Below are 24,655 nucleotides of genomic sequence, written 5' to 3'. Positions count from 1 at the left end.
GCGCTGCACTACACTAAACTGCACTGCACTGCATTCTTGTTCAGAAACCCCGTCTGGCAGCCTACTGCAACCCCCCTACCTCCTCTGCCTTAGGGAAGAAAGTCCCCTCCTCTCCAGCGACTCCTCTCTCCCCGTTCCACACCCCCATACGGACCACCACGGCTTCATTTAAACCTTCCTCCTCCTCCTCCTCACTCATATACCTTCCTTAGCAACAGTGCTGTGTTCCCCCTCAGTCAGCCGCACTGGCGTTCAGGTTAGCTCAGGTGCGGCACGCTGGCCCCGGTACCTAGCACCTATGGACTGGAATGGCTGGGCCGACACAGGAGCGCGGGTGAGGTGCTGGGGACACCCGCGGATGTGCACGGGCCTTGGCGCTCCCCTCGCCCTCCCGGGCAGTCGTTGGGATGCAGCCGCAGCCCCGGGCACGCGGCGGCGCCCGCGGTCGTTGGGCTGTGGCGGCGGGGGACCCCGCGGTGCAGAGCGGACCGCGGCCACGCCGCTCGCCCCGGCGCCGCGCAGGCTCCTCCCTTCGCCCCGCACCGTAACGCAGGCCGGCTGCGGCGGCGCAGGGCGCTCCGCTCGGCTCCGCACCGCCGTGCCGCCGGCACCTGCCCTGTCCTGAGCGGCGTGCCCACGGCACCGAGTCCCGGCGGCGGAGGCCCGGGCCGCCCGTCCGCTCCTGCCCGCTCCCCTAGGCCCCCCGCAGGGCCGCGGGAGCCCCTCGCTTTGTCTCCAGAACCGGCCGCCGGAGCCGCTCACACGGATGCGAGATCCGGTAAGCAGCCGTCGCCTTTCCCCGGGAAGCGCGGGGCAGGCAGCCGGCGGAGCGCTGCTTCCATCCCGCTGCTTTGCGCCAATGGTCCCTGCGGGCAGAGGGAGAAGGGGGTGGCGCCGCGCTGTGCCGTGCCGTGCCCCTTCCGGGGCCGGGGAGCCGTGTGAGCCGTGGCCGGTACGAGCTCCATCAGCCCTGCTACCTTGGTGAATGTCCCTGGTGTGTGATCACCCCGTCCGGTCCCCGCCCCGGTGTCAGGTGCCGCGATCCCGGGAGGCCTGTTGGAAATCGCCCTCCTCCAGGCAGGGCGGAACTTGTATGCGAGGAGCTTCGGGCATGTGCGTGCTGGGGAGAGGAGGATGGTGCGGGGATGCGGCGGGGGCATCTCGGTGTCACTTCGTGCGGGAGGCGAGAGCAGCGAGTCCCGCTGGGCAAAGCTGCGGGTTTTACTGCGCCCACATAAATAGGTAATGATAGGTAGTGTGGTGGGGAGCAGAGCTCGGAACGTTATCCTGTGTCAGGGAGAAAGCAAACTCAGAACAGCACTCTATTTTTAAGTAATTTCCATATATTTGTGAAAGATCAGCATCAAAACTTAGAGTGAAAGAATGTAAAAAAAAAAAAACACTCGAGAAGAAACAGTGTTTGCTGGGCATAAGTAACTCTCCCATAAGCTGTTTCTGCTCGAGTACCTCATTTTGCACCTACCTCTGACTGAGTGCAAGTGCTCTGAGAGCCTAATACGCTTCTCTCACACATGGATTCACTACCCTGTTTCAGAAGGGTGGCAAAAAGTAGCTTCTGGAGGAATTCCTCTTGGTTTGGAATTATTTTATTTAATATGCCTATGGTTCTGAATGCTTGTCTGAGAAATCATGGGCAGGAAAAAGCCACCTTTTACTGAGAACAGAAAGTGGTGAGATTATGAAGTCTTGGATGGATTGTCATTCCCAAGGAATTAATTCCTCTGGCAAAGGCCAGCCTTGAGAAAGTTCTGTCTTCACAGAAGTGGATTTTCTCCTTATTGCAGGTTGAAGAGCTTGACTGTCCAAAGCTGTGGCTAGCATATATTTGATAAATTGCCTTAGACCATCAGGTCCTAGAAAATAGGATACAGACTCGGAACTTCATTAAATACTCTTAGGAGAATGGAGTCCAGGTTTGTTGTTATGGGTGTTGCAGAAGCAATCTATTGTATTACTCTAACAGCTGGATTTTCTGATATACTAAACGCATTTCTGCCTGGTATACTGCATGTTTATTCATACCTTTAGGTGCTAATATTGACAAGCCCTGAATTTCATGGATCACAGGAGAGCGTAGGAAGCATTCCTCTCAAATCCTGTATAATTCTGTAGGTGAAAAAAATCATGCTTACATTTCTTTAATGGCATTTTAAATGGCTGTAAGTGCAGGGGGGGTGTTTTGTAGTATAATGTTTAAAAACAGGGTTCAGTGTCGATCAATCTTGCAGTCATGTGTATTATTAATATTGCTGTGGCGTTACAGCAGAGGCATTTCTCATGTGTTTTTTTTTTTATGTGCATGAAGTATGTTCAAGGTCAGGCCTTCAGGCATTTCCTGGAAGTTAATTACCAAGCTGAGGAAAAGTATAGCTCAAGGTGAGGGGCATCATGAACTCTTCAGCTGCTGAGGGAGTGGCAAGGTCACTTATGCATGAACACACAGAGCACATGCTGTATAAAAATAAATATTTGGTCTCTGCTGGACTTGTATGCATAGGGGGCTATTTTTTTTTTTTCTCTTCTTATCTAATTCCTGAGATTTTATTTCTGTATCAAAGGTTACATTTCAAGTTTGTGTTCTGAAACTTAGTTTGCTGCCGTGAAAGTCTTTGTCTATATCGTTTTAATAAATATTAAAGATTTAGATTGCCATGCCAGAAAACAAATTTTCTGGCCATAGTTTCCATTATAAATAGAAGTATTGGTCCATTAAATCAAATTATCTTGCTCATAAATTTCGTGAATGATTCGTGTGTAGTGGCTTCATACTGTTGTTGCATTGGCATCCCTGTTACAAAAATCCGGCATTTTCAGTTTTACATGGATGGTGATACCTTGTGGTAATGCTGTGAGTCAGGCACCTGCTCAGACACAGCCCATTGCCTACCATTTCCTACTGGCAGTTCTAGATGACTCACAGTTCAGAGCAACATGGAACTGCATTAGGGAAGCTGTGGGCTCAATGTGCAAAGCGTCTTCCTCTTTTAGCATCTCTGAACCACTGTTGAAAGGCCTTCAGAGATGTCTAGGTCTTTCCATTGATACAGAACGGGGCTTGGCTAGGCTGCAAAGGTCACTGGAATCATCCTGAAGGGATAAGCAAATAATTCGGCAATAAGCTCAAAAATAGCCTGTGCAAAGCTGCACTGGGATAAATAGCCTGTTGGCCGGCCTGTGCTCAGCTTTGACATTCTGGGTAATTCAACTAACTTTCAAGCAGCCCTGTGAGCTGACTGTGTTACAGTCAGTGCTGCTATAAAACACATGCTTACCATTGTCACTCTTAGCAAATTACAAGAGATGAAATATTATAACTATCCAAGTGTGTGGGGGGGAAATTATCTAAAGTGCACTGTATTCTTCTCATAGAGCCTGACATTCCTTTTCCCCCATCTGCTCATAGCATGAGAAATCCTGAATCACCTAGGATAGGGAAGGAGGTCAGAGACTTCATTATGAAACCAACTAACTGTGTTATCTTACTATAAGCATCATATTGCAGAAACATGCCAGATTAACTGGTAGTTATTTGTACTGGTTGACCACATTCCATCCTTTGGTAACATAGTTATTAGCTTTTTGCTTGCACCTTGCTTACTCAACTATTAGTGTACAAAATAGTCAGAATCCATTGAACTAATGCCCCAAATTAGTTTTTGTAGATTTGAGACCACAAGACAAGCTTCATTCTTTCTAGACAATTTAATAGACTTCAGATGAATGTGAATTTGTTTGGGGGCTTTGAACAACCTGGTCTAGTGGAAGATGTCCCTGCCCATGGTCAGGGGGCTGGAACTAGATGATCTTTAAGATCCCTTCCAACCCAGATCATTCTATGATTCTATGTCAGAAATGTCAATTAATTTTACTTCTCCTTTTCTTGTCGCCTGCATTTTGAACCATAAGGAAGTAAGGCAGAATAGGAATTTTCAACAGATTGCACAAGAAATGTATTATTGCAGCCAGTTATTGACCCAATTAACAAATATCCTTATTAGAGGTTATAGAGTATGAAAGTGTTATAAAATTAAGTAGCAAATATTTCCAGAAGAACCATTATCTTTGTAGGAAGAACCGGAAGCTTCTTAACCCTTTTTTATTCTGGAGGGTCTTTGTCTTTGTGGGAAATAGGGTTACAGGTAGAAAAATCTGTGAAATCATGCTTTCTACATTTCTTGGAAGTCTATGAAGCGTTGCAGACCTCTGTGCTGATTTTAGCCTCTCATTTGTTTCCCTTAGCAACACAGCTGCTGGTCTTTATCTTGGAAGTCGGTTTTATCAGTGATGTTGTGTATTGCAGGTATCTCGTTTTTCAGTATTTCAGCTAAATCATCAAAGAATAAATTATAGTACAACAGATATTTCTTTTATTTCTGCCCTCTTCTGGTTTACCGTGCCTCAGTACACTAATTTTCATGCGGGATTGCTGTGGATTTTCTAAAGGAAGGAAAATGACGCTGTTTCTCTATGTCACGTCTAGAACACCTTTTTAGTGGGTCACTGTCAAGATGCTGTTCTATATTGCATAAGTATATTTCAGTGACTGCTGAAAAGGCTACTGCTTGTAATCCAAGACGTTCTAACATCAGTGATACTTTATCCATTATCCTAAAAATGCTTTTGTGCTGAAACTGAATGGTGTTAACAAAAAAGGGAGAGGGAGGGACTGTGTTTTGTTTTGATACAAGAAACCACAAGAGAAAGAACTTTCAGCAGTTCACAGATGAATGTTTCCATGTTCAGTAATTCTAGTCTGTTTTTAGCATATTCTCTTAAAAGTGACTGATATCTTTGTAGATAGAGCATATTAATAAATCTGGTAGAGAGCCATCACCTATGTGTACAGCTCAGACGCATAGGGTTATGTTGCAGCAGCACAAACATACTAGATTTTGACTTCAAAACAGTCTGCATAAAAAATAAATGGGAAAATAGGTGGAGTCAGAGGTCTCCTCTGTGCTCTGAAGCAATGAGAAAAGCCTGTAGGTTCTACTTTCATATTCTCTGTAGCAAGTAGAAGACAGGATCTTCCATGTGTCATTTTGGATGTTATCTGTATATTGCAGTGGTTTATCAGTCTCAGCTGACCCAATAGCAATATAATTTTATTTCTGTAGCTTCTTAATGCAGTCATGTTTGTATCTGTTCCAAAAGGAAAACTGTCCATAGAAAACAGCCAGTCAATGATATTCAAGTGGCTACATTAACTAACTGCAATAATCCAAATATTTGTACAGCAACAATAAAAGTGTTCAAATAATTGGTATAACTTTTTAGCTAAAAAAAAAAAACCAGACCCTTATGTCACCCACAGTTTCTGTAGGTGAAAATACAGCTCAATTTTGTGAGGCAAGATACAGCACTGCATGGCGTAGCCATATAAGCAAGACTTGGGTTTGGCAGATCTGTGCGTGGAAGATCTCCTCTGCACCTGATTTCTCCCTCTCTGTACCCAAAGCAGGTGAAGATGCTATTGTTGACATGCTGCAGGCACAATCTGCAGAGAGACCTGTAGGCAGCGTGCTGGGAGATGGGTGAGTCTGGGCCTTCACAGTAGGTGAACAAGAGGATACAATCTTGACCCACTTCTAAGAAAGATGATTGTATAGCTTGGCAGCTGTCTCTGGGAATTAGTAGAGCCTGGGAGGAGGTCTTGGCTATGTTTTTTAAATGGAGTCGTATAGCTACGGGGCAGTGTTATGAACTGTTACTGAGACAGGCATTTCTACAGACAGGTTTAGTAGCTCTTACTATGAAGAACAACTTCTCCATTGAAAGATGTGGGGTTCTCGGCAAGAAGCTCCTTGAGGTGCTTCTTTGCAATGAAAAACCATTCTGTTGGTTTTGTTTGGTTTTTTTGTTTCTCTGCACGAGAGAATGATTTTGCCATGACATTCAATGCTTTGTTGTTTTTTCCAGAAGAGACTACTTGCTATGCTAGCTGAATCATTTGCTGTAGCAGTGAACAGTTGTTTCAGGAAACATGTTGACAGATGAACATGCTGTTTCCTTTTGGAGAGAACCAGCAGAAGGCAATTTTCTATTTAGGCTGTTTGTTAGCAGATTTTATGTGAAGACCAAGTGTGTGTATAAATTACCGTGCACTGTGCCAGTATATGGCCTGGCATTTCAAAAAGAGCTGAATGAGTTTGGTGCCTGCATTTTTAACCTATTTTTCACCAAATTGACTTGAACATTTCAAGGTACAGAAGTACAAGTATCTGCATCATGGGAGACATTGGCCTGAAACAGTCCTTTATCTGTCAGTCACTGACTGACCCTTTTATATTTTGAGACGCATCTAAATTCTAGGATTCTATAATCATCACACATCATCACACATAGAAAAATGGAGTCTTACTGTTTTAACTTCTCATGACAATACTGAAGTAACCTTTTTCTTACAGTGGGCTAAATACAGAGTAGCGCTGTCAAGTAGTTTATAAAAAGCAGAACTATGTCACATTTTATCTCGTATATTAGCAAATATTTCTCAGTATTAGGGTTGGGATCCTTATGTATGAACTGAAGTGAATGCTTTTGGTGGGAACCACATCTGGGCTTTACATTCCATGGAAATATAGAACAAAAGGATGAATATTTCTAAAATAATCCACTATTTAAAAATATGCAAAGAATAAGTCATTGCTAATGCCCTAGGTCCCTGTTATTCTTAACAGAACCTAAGATTTGAATCAAAATGTTCTTTGGAAAGTTTTACCCATGATGTCTTTAATGCAGTGTTTTAGTAAGACCAAGAGTCAAAATATTGACAAATGTTTCCAACAGTGGTGAAGTCAGTGTGTTACAACTAATTCCCTTGGTATTTGAAAATATGTTACAAAGGGGAAACAAAGTTTCAAAGTAACTAATAACAATGTTTCAAAGTAACTATTAATGAGTAACTCAATACTGGAATTTGGCAGTTACTTGTTTATAAATATAAAAATCTCTCTCAATATTTGAAAACCTCTTCTGAAAAACTGAAGATGGAAAAGCAGCCTCAAGATAATAATAAGTAGTTGAAATTCAGTCCTCATGCTGTACAGTCAGCTAGTTTCTGGAAGGTACTGGTACTCTGAGCTCCTCTTTGTGTCTTCTCCAGCAAGTTTGAGCCGCACAGCTTGTGCAGGGGTACTACCAGTCACTGTGAGCATCCTTCGGCAGAGCATGGTCCTGCTTGGCTTCACTGTCTTTGCTGGTACAATCTGCTTCACCAGGTTATGCTGGTGAAGGATGTGTCATAATAAAGGGACATTTCAAAGCCCATCATAGGAATGCATGAAGACAGATAAAAGCTTTTTCTGCCCAAACTGTGAGCTGGCTTTACGCAAGCCATTGCAAACACAAAATGTGTAACATAAACAGTTCATACTGCGCTTGAGCTAATAAGCCTTGCTGTCCAGCTATGTGTACCACATCTTGCTATCACAGAGCATAGTTATATAGCTTGAAAACTTAGCAGGGTCGTGCCTCTCAGGCTCCAAGCACAGGCAGAGAAGCTCATTTGTCCACATCCATCCTTCCTAGCAACTGTTTGAAACATGCCAGCATGCAGCAAATTGTGAGGGCGTTGGGGAATTTGTGATGAATTATGACATTCTACCTCTCAGAAAACCATGAGAGTTTGTGTATGCATTCTCCAGATCTTTTCATGCCACCTCTGTCTTACTACCCGACTCTTGAGGTACTCTATATGTCTTGATAGACATATTCTATCTTTATGCGTTACTATTTGCATATACTTTTAAGTTAAAATTTCTCTCTCTGATTCTCACTTCTCTGGTACTTGGTACCATGCTTGTTAGCCTGAACAGAAAAAAAATCACTTTCAGTGCTGTTTAAAATGCTGATTTTTCTCACTTTGCTCTATTTCCTATAACTGAAAGCATCTGATTTAATCTAGCTGGATTTTGCAAAGGATTAATGCATAGTAAAAGAAGCTGGATCATATAGGAAAGGAAATGTTCTTTGAGGATTTGTTGAGGAGTGCCATTACCAGTGAAATTGAGAAAGGCTTCTTAACTGTTGAAAGGATGTTAAATTCTTATATTTAATAACTGTCAGAAAAGATATAATTAGAAAAAGCTTGATTTGCATGCTAAATGTCCAGGCATTTCTTCTTAATCAGCATTACCTAAGTCCATCTAAATTAGTTGGAGCACCTAAAACTGTAAAGCAGAAAAAGATGCATCTTTAGTCCTTGAATTTAGAACACTTGGCACTCTAATAAACTAAGAGAGCTCCAAGCTGGCGTTGTTTCTTATGGCCTGTGGTTAGGGTTGGAGTGTAGTTCACTGTGTTAGCTTAATTATTTTGTATGTTTGAATATAATTAGTTGTAGTTACACAGAGAGGTTTGGTATTTTGCTCTTTTAGAGTGAAATGTAAATGTTTTTCCAAAAGACAAAGAGAATGGGCAATCCTTGTAGGCACTATACAAGCTCTTAGGGTGCATTTTCAAAGCTAGCTTGTATTGATCTAGGACAGTACTGCCTCAGAAATGGGCAAGTCTGCTTGCTGGCTTCATGTTTCTGCCTCCTCCCTTGCATATCAGAGTTCGAGAAGGAAGTAATTAATTTTAAATTTCTATTTGTTTTTAATTTGGATCAGCTACAACTTGTCTTGAAGTCACTGGAGTCAACAAAGAGGAAGTACAAAGAAGTGTGGTGGGGGTAAGAGGAGCCCCTTGGCAGTGTCATGGCCTTCAACCAGCTGAAGGCGATTGTGAAGCTGTGCCATGAGGAGCATTATGCACAAAGGCATCCCGGGGAACTGACTGTGGTGGTGTTTTTAGTAAAGCTTAACTTTCTGCATTTTAATTGTTTATAATTCTGGCCAGTGTGTCTGCAGCGCAGTCATAATAGAGCCCATGTTCTTTTTAGTTTTAGGGTTTTTTTAATTATGCTGCCACCTGTAATAGCTAATATCTTTGATTTTTATTTGGCATTTTTGTAAAAGTGATACAAGTTCATCCTAGTATGTATTCTTTATCTGCAGTGTCTGGGTTTTAATGTGTTCCTGAAGCCAAATTTAAACAGTCAGTTTCCTCTTTTATTTGCAGTGATTCTTCTGCTAAGCTCCTGCACTGTGACAGAGCTTCTTCATCCTTTCAAAACTCTGACACAACTTTAAGGAAGTGTGATTTTTTTGCTGTTACCAGACATCTCCTCTTTAAAATACCTGGTATTACACTTTGTCTTTCCTTATTATTAATACTTCTTTAGTTTAAAAAAATCACTGAAATCACATTTATAACTTTATATTCTTAAAGTCAATCAAAATGAGACATTTTTGCAGGTTAAGAGTTCCATGATGTCTCCCTGTGCCAGTTCCAAAAAGATTTTGGCTGGAGGATACCATAGGCTTCTTTATTAAAGGCCCAAAGCAAACCACCAATTAGTGGCTTTTGTGTTTCCCACTTGTTGCAGTAACATTTTTCCCCTTGCCTACCAGGAAGGTTGAAAGGTCTAGGTGAAGTAATAGCTGAAAAAAGCATATGATCCATATCCCATGCCCTTCGCTGGAAAGCATCTCAAGAGCATTCTCTTAAATGTTCATTTCCTCACTAGATTTTGGAGAAAGTCAAAGCAGTTTTCTTGCCTAAAAGCTGCTAACTGAAATAGAGAACTGAATAGAAATACATTTCTTCTTTACTTTTGAACATTTTTTTTTTAATATATAACTACAATTCTAGAATATTTTGCAGTTGTCATACTTGAGCGTACTCTAGACCAAACCCATCCTTCCATTCAGCTATTTTAGATCTCCTTTTGTAATTGTTATTCCCAAGACACACAGCATATGAATGCAGGGTCTCTTCTGCAGGGGCAGAAGGCTAATGTGAGCTCTGCCCTGGGCAAGCCTTTAGCCCTCTCCTTTCACGGTCTACCACACCTACGGTGGCTCAGCTGAAGAAGGGTTTCAGGTGGAACTAGGCGTAAGGCAGTAGGTTTCTTTGTATAGGCTAAAGCAAAAAAAAAAAAAAAATCATTACTGTGATCCCCTGAGGTCTTTCTATAGTTCATGAATAGGCAATGAATAGGCTCTTCCTCCAAGGTGATCATTTACACCAGATCTCCGTGATATAAAATTAAATTGTTTAGAGAACTGTTTCTATTAGCACTGCAACCACAACTAATGTTCATGCCTTGGGCATATATGACATGTTCCATTTTTTTGTCACAAGCTGTGCAAGGATTTTTAATGCCTTAATTTCAATACCTTAATTTCAAAAAAGCAGGTCTTGAAATTGAATTCACAGACCTGTGACATACCTGATGATGAAAATAAAAATCCTGAAAGTGGAAAACATGGATATAAAGTCAAGCAAGAATATATTTATTGAGACTGGGAGGTTGTACAGAAAAGTGGAGGAAGAATGATTTAATAATGCAGCATGAGAATACCAGTAAGGGCTTTTACAAGTAAAATAGGATGATTCTGATTATTTCAAAGAAAGTCTATTACTGAAATGGATTCAATGTCCCCTGTAATATTTGCACTGATGGTTAAAATTAATGACTGATCTAATAGATACTGTTAGTTTTTTTTGAAAAAATAAGGAAGACCCAAATACAGAAATCAATACTTGGAAAACGCAGCCAGCTAAAAACACATTAGGGTTGTTTTTCTCTAACCCAGAGTCCTCTAGCCTCTAGAGAGAGATGTGCTGAGAAAATATCTTTGCTGAACCCACTCTTTATGCTTTTATGAAAGCATAAAGCATAATTATTGCAACATATAAAGTGCCTTTGACATTCAGGAGCAAATCTGTTTAGATTGAGTGCACGTAAGTGAAAAAAAGAAACACATTAAGAGCTTCTTTTTCATATTTCCAGTGTAATTTAAATAATTAATTTCCCTTTCACAGTTGGGTTTTTATTTTTTTTTTTCTGATGGCCACATGTCTAAATATTTGTCTTCACTCTTCAGAGCTGTGCAAGGAGCAATTAATATCAGTTAGCTCACTAGAGTTCACTGTATTTCGAGTGTTGTTGAAGTCAGGAACACATGGTGCTTGAAGTATTTCTCTGCTTTACTTTACTGGTATGAGTTTGTGCTCAGTTTAATTACAGGTTTAGCAGAAAAAAAGATGCCAGATTCACACTGTTTATAATTGTGTTTGTCAAAACATACTCTCAAGGAAGCACAGATTTTGTGATTAGTCTTTGAACTTTTGAGCTTTTCACTTAACACTTGAAAGTTGGGGAGGTGTGTTAAGTTACTGTAAAAATTGTAAATATAACTTGTTATTACAGTGGATTTGAACATGTTATAATATTAGAACAAGTCAGCTAGTCCAAACTGTCCTATAATCCCCTATGCATTCCCATTTTAAATTCTAGATGCCTGGTAAATTTTAGATTATTATTAAATATGCAAATACTGTGATAGTGAGGTTATGAGTAGGTGCAGGCATGAAAACTTACATGACATTTGAATGTAGTACTAAATCAGAATGACTTGCCTTATTTTTTCCAGCACATGACCACAGTTATATATCTATGTTTCCCTTGGGCTAATAAACCCTGAGACAGCTGGCTGCAAATACAGAGTGCTGGATTCCCACTGCCCTTTGCAGTCAGATGGAGACTTTGGAGGAAAAGAGCAATCTCCTTGGTTTGCAGACAGAAAACAATATGGAACAATCATTCACTGTCAGCTCATTGGTATGTATTACAAAGAAATGCTTTAATGGCTGAGCACCCTCTCTTTCAAATAGGAAACAATTCAAAAGAGATGCTTAGCAGTGTTGGCTGTCAGCTACAAGGGTTGCTTCCTGCATACTGCCAGTTCCTCACACATTCTGCCTGATGGCTTTGTTGCAACATATTTTATTTCTATATATGTGGTTTATGGGTTTTCAACTTGCTTCAATGATCAGGTTTTTAAGAAGTTGAAATGAACATTTTGAATAGAAAGTAAAAATTTTCATCAGAGGAAACAACTTGCAGTTGCCAATTATTTAGCCACTTAAGAGGAAGTTAATTATTATAATAAACAGCTGTGCTTCTTCAGTAGTGTTAGTTCTAACTTCTTGGGCTGTAACTGCCTTGTTTGAAACTGGAAATGAACGTTTGAAGTGAACTGTTGACTGAGCAGGGAAACTGACTGCTCTTTATTAGGAACTATACCCATCAGTCGTGTGATGGAGTCAGAGTATTCAGGCCCTCCATCAAATTATTACAATAATTTAGGACAGAATCCTGTAGAATTTCATGTATGGAGGTTTCTAAAGAGAACACACTTTGTGTTGCCTTAGATTTACTTAATTTTCTCTTTTTTTTTTTTTTTTTTTTGATTTGAAGATTTGGGAAGGGGGTAAGATCACTTTTTATTTGTGATTGCAATCACTATTCATTTACAATTAAGAAATATGTTGGAATGTTTTAACTGTTTTCCTGGTGGTGAACCACTGCCTGCTTTGAGGAAAAAAAAGCTAAAGATTACTATGTTCAGCTCTGGGGCCCCCAACACAAGAAGGACATGGACCTGTTGAAACAGGTCCCAAGGAGGGCCACGAAGATGATCAGAGGGCTGGAGCACCTCTCCTTTGAAGACAGGCTGAGAGAGCTGTGCTTGTTCTGCCTGGAGAAGAGAAGGCTCAGGGGAGACCTTATAACAGTCTTCCAATACCTGAAGGGGGCCTACAGGAAAGCTGGAGAGGGACTTTTTACAAGGGCAAGTAGTGATAGGATGAGGGAAAATAGCTTTAAACTGAAAGAGGGGAGATTTAGGTCAGAAATTAGGAAGAAATTCTTTACTGTGAGGGCGGTGATACTTCACATAGGCTAAAGCAAGAGAAGCTTTGCCCAGAGAGGATGCGGCTGCCCCATCCCTGACAGTGTTCAAGACCAGGTTGAATGGGGCTTTGAGCAACCTGGTGTAGCGGAAGATGTCCCTGCCTGTGGCAGGGGGCTTGGAACTAAATGACCTTTAAGATCCCTTCCAACACTAACCATTCTGTCATTCTATGATTTCCTTTGAGTTTCTTGACTAAGATCACTTACTGAAAGCAAAACATAACATCTGGTTCTGTTTGCCAAACTCTCTGTTCTTTTTCAGAAAAAGCTGGTAGCTATTCCTGACCATACAGACATCTCTGTGACCCCAGAAGAGAGAGTACGTGCCTTAAGCAAACTTGGCAGCAATATCACAATCAATGAAGATATCACTCCGCGTCGTTACTTTAGATCTGGAGTAGAGATGGAGCGAATGGCATCAGTATATATGGAGGAGGGAAACCTGGAGAATGCTTTTGTGTTTTATAATAAGTTCATAACGTAAGAAACTGTTTGTAGTCTTTACAGCTTATAATTCTGAGTAAACTGAAGAGCTGCAGTGAAAACAGGGCACACCTTTAGCTCAGGGGAAAAATGTTAAGTGTGTTCTTGCAGAATAGCTTTGCTCTCTGGAGATCTTTAACTAGAGGCTTTGTTGTAATTTTGTCTCAACTGTTAGTACACTACTCCTATCCATCTATTAACTGCCAGACGTGAACTAGCCTAATATACAGAAGTTTAAGTTTACTATACCAGGCTACACTATGAGCACTGCTTCCTACAGATTATTCTGTATCTGTCAGCATGTTGGTAAAATAAAGTGCATGGCTTAAAAAACAATGGTTAGATAAAATTTCTGAGCCTTTAGTAGCTACGCCCTATGAGCTTCTGCTGATCTTAAAGATCGTAGTATTGCACAGCACTTAAAAAACATGAAAAAATGGCTTTTTGCCTCATTTTAGTTTTCTTCCCTAAAAGGATTAAGTAAAATGTATTGCTGCTTACATGAATAAACACAAAATCCACAACCTATGTTCTTTGTATTATTATTTTTCCCATGCAAACCACCAAATCTGGAGAGCTTTCTTTGCAACTCTCAAAATAACCAGCTGAAAAATATATCAGTGGCAGATTTAAAACTAGATAGTTTTGTTATAGTATCGTTTGGTTTTCTTACTTCTGAAATGGGGTTTTTTGTATGTGTATTTTTAAATTTTTATAATGTTATACCTCTTTCCTCCTCCCTTATTTTCCTCATGCTTTGAAAACTAGACAAATTCTTTCTTAGTCCACTTCATTTTAAACATCTGTATCTCTATAAAAAGAGGGTCTGGAGCTGAACATCATACAAATTGCTGAAATAATGATAGTAGCTGTGTATTCCAAAGTCTTTGCAGCTGAGTATTGCCATACTTTAGATGCCAGGGTAAGTTCAGAACACTGCAGTTAGCTGTGCATCTTGGCCTGGTAAAAATAACTGCTGTAATGACAGTCAGTTCTGCATTCTGGACTTCCCATGTAAGATTTGGCATTTCCGGTCAGGATAGATAAAGACTGGAGAAATAGGATTTATTAACACTGACTAAGTGTATGGTGATTTTGAGAGCTATTTTTAGGTGCTGGCTGCTAGTTAGCTCTTTTTTAACCTAACCAAAATATGTTTAGATGTAGAAAATAATCTCCTGTCATTACCCTGTGTGTCCCATGCAAGTCTATGCAAGCATTTAAATGTTAAACAAATGTGTAGAAACCTGCTCTGAGTCAACTGGAACTCAGCGTTCAACAGTTATGTGAAACTGATTTTTCTGCCAACATAAAAGTTCTTGTGAATGTTCCTCTAGCTATTGAAGTGAACACACTTTTAATTTTCTAGGTTGTTCGTAGAAAAGCTGCCCAATCACCGAGACTATCACCAATGTGCAGTTCCAGAAAAACAAGATATTATTAAGGTAGGGTTATGGTTTCTTGGCCTTTAAGAAATGTTTGCCCAGAATCTCTACCTATTTTCTCAGCACTCCCAGTTCACACATACCCCATGGCAGCCACCACACCTCTTTTCACTAATGATTCATGTCCTTTTTTGGTTTAATCGCCTGATCATTATTGGAAATCACATTATCCATCTACAAAGTGAACAAGAATACTCTATGAAGAAGTTAGTAGATTGTTGGAAACCCAGGTACATCTATTTCTGAAAGTCTATATATTAACTCAACAGTACTTTGGGTTTGATTCTGGTCCTAGTTACATGAGTAGATAATGGTCCAAACTGACTATTGCAAACAGGAAAAGAGAGATGTGTGGGTATTACTGGTGTCTGTGCAGTATTTGTTTACCCTGCTAAATAATCAAAGTATATTTTTGCTTGCTTTATTACCAAATATGTAGTTACTTCATACCAGAGTTTTTCCTCCACTTGTGTATGAAGTAGTTTTACCTTCTCTTTTTTTTTAATTTCTAAAAGAGAATTTCAAATACAGTCTTATTCTGAGCTTAAACTATCTGGAATTGCCCAGTGAGAATTGTTAGAATAAGCATAAGTGCCCCTTGCTTGATGCTGCCATATTTGCATCCTTTCCCTACAGTTAAAGCTCAGTGGTGTTATATTCAAAGCTGTCAGGGTCCGACTGGGGAAAACCCCAGTGACGGAAATATTTCATTCGTGAACCCCAGAGTGAAACTAAGACACAAGCCAGGTCACGTAACAAAATCTGTCAGTTCGTTTATTATTAAAAGACAATTATTATAAAAAAGGAAATGACTATAAAAAAGATAGCGATAGGACAGATCAGAAAAAAAGATAGAAATTCATTCATAGCTCAGAGAGATAGCCACCACCATGGATCCAGTGGTGTCCTGAGGGTTCATAGTCACTGTCCTTGGTAATGCGAGTCCTCCGGGTTCTGTAGCTGGCATCAGAGGACAGTGTCCCCAGGGGCCCATAGTAGTCTTTGGAGGTGGGTGATTAGCTTTTTCCCCATTCATTATGAGGTGGGCTAAGTACCTCTGTTCTTAATGTCGCCTACTGCACATTCCTGGTGGACCAGTTTCACTGGCCTTTCAGCCAGCTTTTCAACTAGGTATGTCTGTCAGCTATCCTTGAGATAATGCACAGCAATTCCTCACACCAATCCTTGAGGTAATGAATGGAGGAGTCTTATCTCAGCTTCTCCCACCCATCTCTCAGATAACGGACAGTTTCTCATACCAGTTTTTGAGACAATGGAGAGTGGAGTCTGGTTTCAGTTCAGTCTCTCACAAAAGCCAAAATGCTTCATGTCAAATTTTTGACCTGTCTCACGCAGTAGGGCACTCAGTAGGATTAAGCAAATGGTCTCTTTCCCTCTTTTCCCTACAGCCTCTAAATTATTTTGTAGTAGCCTCTGCATCAGTAGAAAACATGGGGCATTGTTTTTGTTTTACAAACAGGGGTGTCACGGGAAGCTACTTGCTGTCTCTGCAAATAAACATTTTTTTTTCTCCACCTGGAAATAGCTATATTTAGACATATTTCTGTCCATGGAGTCCCAGAGAAAACTGTGATGATCCTACCTGAAAGTTTGACTTGGCTTCTTTAATAAATTACACCTACAACAAAATGTTAGTCATCAAACAGTTATTAAAGAAAACAGAGATAACAGATAGCAATCTAGAAAAGAAGGATTAATCTTGAATTGGGATAAGTAGTAGTCATGTCACATCTTTCACTGACATATAGCTTTATTGAAATCAGTGTACTACAGAAGTTTCATAATATGATGAATTAGTTCCTTTCTTTCCTGGGAGAAGATCAGTACCTTTGTTTTGGTTTTTACTATTTTGTAATTTTAAGATCTGTATTACAGCTGAGTTTATTTTTCCAGGTGGTTCTTTTAAAAAGCAGAAAATAAACTTATCTCTCTTTCTTCCCCATCCCACCCCAAAGAAATTGAAGGAGGTTGCATTTCCACGGACAGATGAATTGAAGAGAGATCTTTTAAAAAAATACAACCTAGAATATCAAGAATACATGCAAAATCAAGTAAGTTTTATATGCTTATTAAATCACTGTCGGTATGAATTTTTTCCTGTCATATAAAACGTCTTAAAAACGAAGCAGTAAAATGCCAGTTCTACAAGAACCTAATCATTTCACAGGCTGCTTAAAATGACTTCTCACTTCTCAGAATCTAACCAGTTGGTCATTTGAAAATAAATAATGCAAATATGTGCTTGGAAATAAATGTGCTGTGGTACTTAATAACTGTCTACAAGTATCTAAATAGATCTTGGCTGCATTCTGGTTCTGTTTTGTAAGAAGGGTACTGTTAATACATCTGTATGAGTATATGGAAAAAGTCCCTTAGCTCCTAATAAGTTCAAGTTTGAACTGAACCTGATTTAGTCTTTAAATAACTGTAAATACATGTGTCTTGTGTATTGAAGTCACTGAGAACAGGGTCTGTAGTTTTAAAAGCTCGTCTTGGAAAGAGTATCTGGGAAAAAACACCTTTTTCTTTCCTTCCCTTAAAATTGACTCCATATTCCTGTCACTGAGCGGCTTGAGGCTTTCTTTCCTGCTCTGTTTTGTTCATGACACTTAAGAAATGGCTTTTCTGTGGGTTGTTTTTTTTTTTTCATTTGCTTCTGAAGATGCTTGAAGTTCTCCTATACTGGGGAGGAGGAAGGGCTGTCGAAACCCAAAGCTTCCCTTGCAGTTTGTGGAACAGCAGGTGGCCTGGGAACAAGTGCACATAGGCCAGGGTGGAGAAGCCACCTAATGTGTCTGAGGCTGGGGAGGCTATGCACCAAAACCAGATTAAGCAATCCAGGGGAAGCTGAGGAAAGAAAGTAGCAGAAGAAATTTTTCCAAATAGCAACTTCTCCAAACAGCAGCAACAAGCAACAAAACAGATAACAAAATGGATTATGAAATCTACCCAGAAAACTCATGTGTTCATAGATCTCTTATTGCATCTGTCTAGTCTCTTTACCATCACTGTTCCGAAGTCTTGTTCTGATGACTTTATATATGGCAAATGAGGCCAGTGTTATAGCTGCTGAAGAAAAAACAAAACAGCACGCAGCACACATATGCAGATTGGAAACTTCATGTTAGTAATTCCTTACTCTCTATATTTCTTTCCATATCCTACTGCATTTGGGGATATAGTTGTATTTGCCAGTTCAGCAAATTTCAAAAGACTTCATTTTTAATGACAGGATTTGGTGGCTTTATTAAACGATTAGATTGCTTCTTTCCCTTCATTTTTTTGTAGCTTTTTTTAGTGTTTTGAGAATGTCACTGGTTTTCATATGTTTCAGAACAAACGTAGAACTGAATTTCTGAAGAAACTAGAGCATCAAAAGCTAATAGAGGCAGAGAAGAAACGAATCGCGCATATGAGGCAACAGCAGCTTGAATCAGAACAGTTTCAATTCTTTGAGGATCAACTTAAGAAGCAAGAACTAGCTCGAGATCAGAAAATCAAAGAGAACATGGTTATGTCTGAACAGATAGATGGAAGTACGCTATCTTGTATTTCTGTACCAGACAACAGATCCCTATCTACCGCACTGCTTCAAAAAAAAGAGGGAAGCAGCAAATCTGGCTGCGCTGGACATTCACCTCCAGTAAACCGGGTCTTAAAGCCAGCAGCTACTTTAAGTGCTGTTCAGAGTAAGTGCAGAGATTTTTCTTTAATTTTTTTTTATCTGCCTCTTTGCCATTCATAGCAGCCCACATATTGCATATGCTTACATATATATTCACCGTGAGGATGTCCATAGTGAAATACGCATGAACCGGTTCATGTACACACAGCAGTTCCATATAGTTCCTTCATTTTAAGAGAGGAGATTAGTTGCACAGTTTCACATTTTCCATTTGAGTACCAATAGATGGATCTGGGGACTGAGCCTTAGTGTTCCTGTGTAATGAACTCCAAATCTTGCCACAGACTTCAAGAAAAGCAGAACCTGCAGTGCTTCAACCTGATAAGCCCTGGCCAGGGATGGTATCAGCTCACTGTCACCTCAGGAGCAGGGTAGTGGGCTTATCTTATGGGCTGGTGACCTCAATTTAGGGTGAAGTGATCGTGCTATAGATTTCATCTCGTTAGAAATCTGTGATTTGGGATTATAATTCTTTCACTTTTACTAATTTCTTGTGACTTTGTGTATTTCCTTATTTTAAGGAACTTCACTGTGTAAGCTGCAAATGCCTTTTTCTCTCTCTCTTTTTTTACTTTCTTTTTTGTCAGCTCAATTGGCAGAAGCACTCAGAGGCGTCATTTTGCCCAGGGACCTCTGTCACAAATTTCTGCTGTTAGCAGAGGCAAATACATTAAGAGGAATAGAGACATGTGGAATTCTCTGTGGAAAACTGGTACAGTTTAACCCTCACATTTATTTGGGGAAGACATTTGATAGTGTGTATTTTCCTGTAATGTCTTGACTTCAGAACAAAAGCAGATCTAAACAATTAGCCTTTAGTGTAACTAACTTTCATATTATAAATTGAGTGGTCACTTCAGCAGTGTAGGCTTGCCTGTTTGGGGAAACATCTGATCAAAGTACATTGCTGTTACAAAAGGTAGCAAGTTTTTCAGCTGTACGTGCTGTACAATACAGGCTTTTTCGAGTACTTTCTCTGGCATTCATGTAAGGTAAGTGAGGTTTAGTTGCAGGACAATGAAATATAAAGACTGTTAAAATCTACAGGAGTCATCAAATTCATAACAACACAACAAAAAAGAAAATCCCTCCCCCCATCAAGCTGTACTACATCTGATTTTCAAGCTGGGATTGTTTTTTTTATTTTGTTTTCATTTTCCTTTGACCTAGATAACAATTAATGTCTTTTTAGATCAAGGAAGCATGCCATGGATGATGCTGGCATATATAGAATATTAAAGATGATGTGCAGGTGTATTTGAATCGTGTAAAGAGAAAGAATAGCAAGAGTAGTGATAAGTGTCACAGAAAATAATAATAGTATTCTCAAACTTCTTTTTTCATGTTATTTTAAAGGACAACCTTTTCACAGTCATCTCTGAGAACCCTGCAATACAACAATCTCGTGTTGTTACTACTACTACTCTGTATGTTTTCATGATAAAATGTTAAAGCATGTTTTCAGGTGCAGTAAGTCAGTATAGCTGCACTGGAATCAGCAGAGCTATACTGCTTTGGTTTAGCTGATAGGCTGACATCTTTCAGATCCTGATTTAGCATTTATTTATTAGTTCATTTTTTCAAACAGTCAATGTTTGTTTTACAGACACATAATGAATTTACTATCACCCATGTAATAGTGCCAAAGCAATCTGCAGGACCAGACTACTGTGACATGGAGAATGTGGAAGAGTTATTTGGTATTCAGGATCAGTATGATCTCCTCACTTTGGGTTGGATCCATGTACGTATGACTCATAGATTCCAGCTTTTCTATATCAGCTCTGCGTACTACGTGGAAAAAAAAACCTTGGAAACAATAAACTGAAGAACTGGAATAATCCAGATTAATTTGCTTACTTAATTCTCATTGTTGTCATGTAAATGAGCACTAATATTCTCCACAGATAAGTGCTTCTTAATGCAGTTGAGTTATCCTGATAACACAATGGGCCTGCATTTGCCAGTACAACTTCTGTTTATGTTGACCTAGGGGTATTTTATTACTTTCTAATGCCATTTATTTTCTACTGTATTCAAAAGGGGAGGGGAGGGAAGTATCGTGTTGTTTAAATTTTATATTAATTTCGCTCTTGGGGATTTTGGACAGTCGAGTTATTTGCCTTTGTCTTGTGCTTCTTCATTCCACCTCTTTTCCCCATGATCAGAAAATTGCTTGTGCATCTGGTTGTGAATATGCCACCATAAATCTCATACTGAAAAGCCACTCTAACAATGTAGAATCTGGTTTAACAGAAACTTAAGAAACCAATGTGGGGAAGTACGGATGCTTTCACTTCTTATAAATTATTGTTCCTTCTTGAATGTATATCAACCTTGATTGGTAAGAAGTATTTCATGATGTTGAGTTTTCCTTTTCTTTTTGTAGACACATCCAACACAAACAGCATTCTTATCCAGTGTTGATCTTCATACTCATTGTTCTTATCAGCTAATGTTGCCAGAGGCCATTGCAATTGTTTGTTCTCCAAAGCATAATGAGTGAGTTCCAATTTTTCTAAGTAATATTTAGATATTTTCCCCTGCTCTTTATTGCAAAATCTGATCAAGTGCAAACAGCACATGTCATCTGGGATGAAGGGCAGGAATACTGTATTGTGAGTTTGCTTTCTTTAGGTTGCTTAGACTTGCATTCCAATTAGTCTCCATGCACAGTATTGTTTATGGCTTCTCTCTCCTCCTCCTCCTTTCCCAGCCCAAGGTTTTAAATTTTATTTATTTTCATACCCTGCTCAGTCAAGTGGTAGTGAGAGGAGCTGTTCTTCTGGAGACCTCAGTGTCAGTGCCCTACCACAGACCTAGCTTCATTCTGTCTGATGAAGGAAGTAGAGGGGTTAGACGTATGTCTCTAGGATGAGCTGGAAAATGCAGTTTGGGGAGTAGAAGAGTAAAGATCACATTTTTTATAAAGTCCTATTTTTGTACTTCATAAAATACAAACAATAAGTTTCTGGAAAATAAATGAAAATATGTAAGTATTAATATGAAGGTTTATAATGGAACAGCTTGCCCAGAGAGGGTGTGAAGTCTACATCCCTGTAGATACTCAAAACCAGGACATGGTCCTGGGTAACCTGTTTAAGGTGATTCTGCTGAAGCAGGGTGTTGAGGTTCTGTAGAGGTTCCTTTCATCCTCAACAATTCCATGATTCTCTTTTGGAGTGCTTGGCACTTCAAGACCCCAGGGCTAACTCAATTTTTTAGGTGGTGTGTTGCTTCAGCCTTCCTTTCTGGCCTTCCACCTTTGTAGATATAACTTCTGTGAATCCCATTCTGCTTGCCTAGTTTCCTATATGAGCCATTCAGGTAGCACAGCTCTAAACACAGGTTGAGTGACAAATGCACTAGGCCTTGTAACCTCGAGTACACCTGCATACTTTTCAAAACTCTGGCCTTCCAGACTTCTTTTCGAGTTTATGCTGATACTCTCTAACCAAATGGAACCTGTTACTACTATCTGTAACATTTGTCAGTCAGGTTCTGTTCTGAAGCTAGCAGCTCTTTTCAGAAGGATGTGGTTTCTGACATTTTGGTCAACACTCAGTTTTAGGTCATACGTATGCAGCAGTGCATTTTGTAGTACTTTGTGTTGCTTAATTACCCGAGAGTGGGGAGGACGTGTACTCTCACCAGTCATTTACCCAGCCAGCTGAAATGCTGCTCTATTTTAAAGTTGTCCCTCTAGAGTTCAGTGAGTGAAATGCAATCCAGAGCACCTAAGTTTCTGGTTTCTATCTTTCTGCGTGAACTAGCGTCGGCCCTTAGCAGCCTAACATGCCTAATGGGAATAGCTCCAGTACTGTAATTTCTTTTTTTCAGTCTTCCCTTCCCCTTATCATGTCATGAATACAACTCCTCCTGATTTCAAATACTTTTATGTATCCAACTCAGCCTTGGCTCCTGTGTACCAAAGGTCATTGAGTCCCCCTCTGTTGTCCTTCTGTTAAGCTAAGCAATTTGCATGTGAAACCTTGAACATGTATTATGGGAGCAGTATGTAACAGGAATTTCATCTTTTGCTTTCCAGCACTGGCATCTTCAGACTTACTAATGCTGGCATGCTAGAAGTTTCTGCTTGTAAAAAGAAAGGTTTCCATCCACATACAAAGGACCTTAGGTTATTTAATGTAAGTATATAATCCAGCATGGTTTTGACTATTCAAATTCTTGCCAATTGTTCTGCTGCAAGCAGAAACTGTATGTGTTTCAGGTTAGATTTCTTTATAGTTTTTCCTCCATGTTAATAATTTGTTACCCATAATTCCTTCATTGCCCATAATTTTCCACTGGCTTCTCAGTAACTACCATATCTTTTAATGTTTTAATTAGCATAGTATGCTATGTCTATAGTATGGTTAGAATGATCAGAAATGGCACTGTCATCCAGAAGAAAACAATGTTCACTGTTGAATAATGAAGACTTTCTCTTAAGAAAACTCATTCTCCCACTTCATATACAAAACATCTCATATAGCTCAAATAAAAATGATCAGATACAGAGAAGTAATGCTGAAAGACATTGGAAATCATTTCTTTGTTGAAGGACTCTCAGAATATCAATATTACTCCTCAAAAAGAGGAGAAATTGGGGTTGTTTTCTTCTCTTCTTTTATCATTGACTGTAGGGATAATGAGAAGGTCATCCAACTCTGAAAAAATATACAACTTCTTTTTCCAAATGGGCTCTTTTCAGTGACCCTTTACAGACTTAGTTCATTAATGAAATTACTGCCCATTTGAGCTGACTTATAATCATGAGACCCACTGCTGGTATTGTATATTGAACACAAATATCTTTTCAAGTACAACCGCTAAAACACATGGATATTCCAACAAAACCAGTGAGATCACAGCCTCTAAAGACACAATCTAGTCCTAAATGCTTAAAAAAAAAATCCACTACATGGGCAGACACATCTGAAAACACTGCAGGAGAGCAACAGTGCTCACACATTCCTTGCTGCTGTCCCCCATCACCTTTTCTAATGCAGCACACACCACCTTCCTTCTCCATTTGAGGTATCCTACGCTGTGATACCTAAACAATCGCACAGAACTACAATCTGTTTCACAGGCTAAACCCTGAACAATATTATCTTTAGAAATTTATTTCTGATTGGATGTTGTAGTCCTTGCTTTATTGAGCATTCTATACCTGTGATGATCAGGTTTGCCTGTCAACAGGCACAGTGACAGGTAGAGTCAAGACTGGATAGATAGGCATAGTACTAAGCGGCTCAGAAAATGAAAAAGAAACCATAGCCCTGTTATGCTGCTTTACTGAAAATTATTTTTGTGACTAATGGTTTGACTTCTTTTGCAGCCATGTTCCCATGTGGTTGGGAAAGACATAAAGATCATTGTGCTGGATCTGAGGTGATACAGATGGACAATCACTATGTTACTGTACAAATGGCCAAAACAGAAAAATGGATCCCTGTTTTTCCTACATTTTCAGAAATGAATTTTATATTTATACATTTTAGATTGAATGGTTTGATATTTATTGCTCTAGCCTGTTTCAGAGTTATTTTGTTGCTCCTTCAAGATGGATTTCAGTGGCATTACCTCTGAATCTGGAAACATCTCACCTATAAACCACAATAAAAATAACTTCAAACAACAGTAACTGTGTTGAAATAAATAATGTTTCTTCTGTCACATGTTGGCATTAATTGTTTTCTGAGAACTAGAGATTTTTAACAGTGGTTGGCTTTTTGTGACCTCTAGCTACTTGTATCTCTTCACTGCTTCAGAGTCTTTGCATTGTATGTAGTACAGACAAATATAATATTTTGGGTTGGTTTCTTTTTTCATCCTTTTCTCTGTCACATCCTTGTATAGCTCAACTCTTGGCTAAGTTATTAACAGAAAATACTTAGGAAAACACAAGTCCTTTACCTGACAGCTGAGCATCATCACATCTTGAAATACGAGAGATACTTCAGAGTCCCCTGGAGAAATGTGTCTTCTCCAGTGACCCTGCAGTAGAAACCTTTTATCCCGAAAGGGATTCCTTGGATCTATCTAGTGTTAGATAAAAAGATGTAGATAGAATTAGAAGGAAGAACCATACAAAGTTATTTGCTCTTACAAGAGTTTATTTAGTGTCTGTTCCAAGAACCTAGATGGGCTGTACTTTGAATAGCAAGGTTAGTACAAAAAAGTTCAGAA

General features: G+C 39.6%; 1 protein-coding gene across 2 annotated transcripts; it reads left to right on the top strand.

Annotated features, from left to right (window-relative positions):
* Positions 1-627: 627 nt before the first annotated feature.
* On the top strand, positions 628-24,106 carry STAMBPL1 (STAM binding protein like 1). 2 transcript variants are annotated; one of them, XM_061459215.1, is made up of 11 exons: positions 628-778; positions 11,505-11,692; positions 13,089-13,306; positions 14,679-14,754; positions 16,731-16,826; positions 18,110-18,464; positions 19,048-19,172; positions 20,067-20,204; positions 20,850-20,962; positions 22,509-22,608; positions 23,805-24,106. In XM_061459215.1, the coding sequence occupies exons 2-11, from the start codon at positions 11,609-11,611 to the stop codon at positions 23,859-23,861; spliced, it is 1,362 nt and encodes a 453-aa protein (XP_061315199.1). In that variant the 5' UTR covers positions 628-778; positions 11,505-11,608; the 3' UTR covers positions 23,862-24,106. The 2 variants fall into 2 exon arrangements, with proteins under 2 accessions (XP_061315199.1, XP_061315200.1); XM_061459216.1 differs by lacking the exon at positions 628-778 and adding an exon at positions 921-994.
* The last annotated feature ends 549 nt before the right edge of the window (positions 24,107-24,655 follow it).

This window comes from Pezoporus flaviventris, unplaced genomic scaffold (genome assembly GCF_033815535.1).
Source record: "Pezoporus flaviventris isolate CSIRO_AGI_PZ_B2104156 unplaced genomic scaffold, CSIRO_AGI_Pfla_v1 ptg000029l, whole genome shotgun sequence".
In the NCBI taxonomy this organism is placed as follows: Eukaryota; Metazoa; Chordata; class Aves; order Psittaciformes; family Psittacidae; genus Pezoporus; species Pezoporus flaviventris.
This window is presented reverse-complemented; position numbering and strand designations above follow the sequence as displayed.

Excerpts from the sequence above, each read along its gene's own strand:
- STAMBPL1 (XM_061459215.1), top strand. The coding sequence starts at position 11,609 with ATGGAGACTTTGGAGGAAAAGAGCAATCTCCTTGGTTTGCAGACAGAA. Across the intron at positions 14,755-16,730 it reads AAAAACAAGATATTATTAAG|AAATTGAAGGAGGTTGCATT; the intron begins GTAGGGTTATGG and ends CCCACCCCAAAG. Across the intron at positions 19,173-20,066 it reads GAATTCTCTGTGGAAAACTG|ACACATAATGAATTTACTAT; the intron begins GTACAGTTTAAC and ends TTTGTTTTACAG.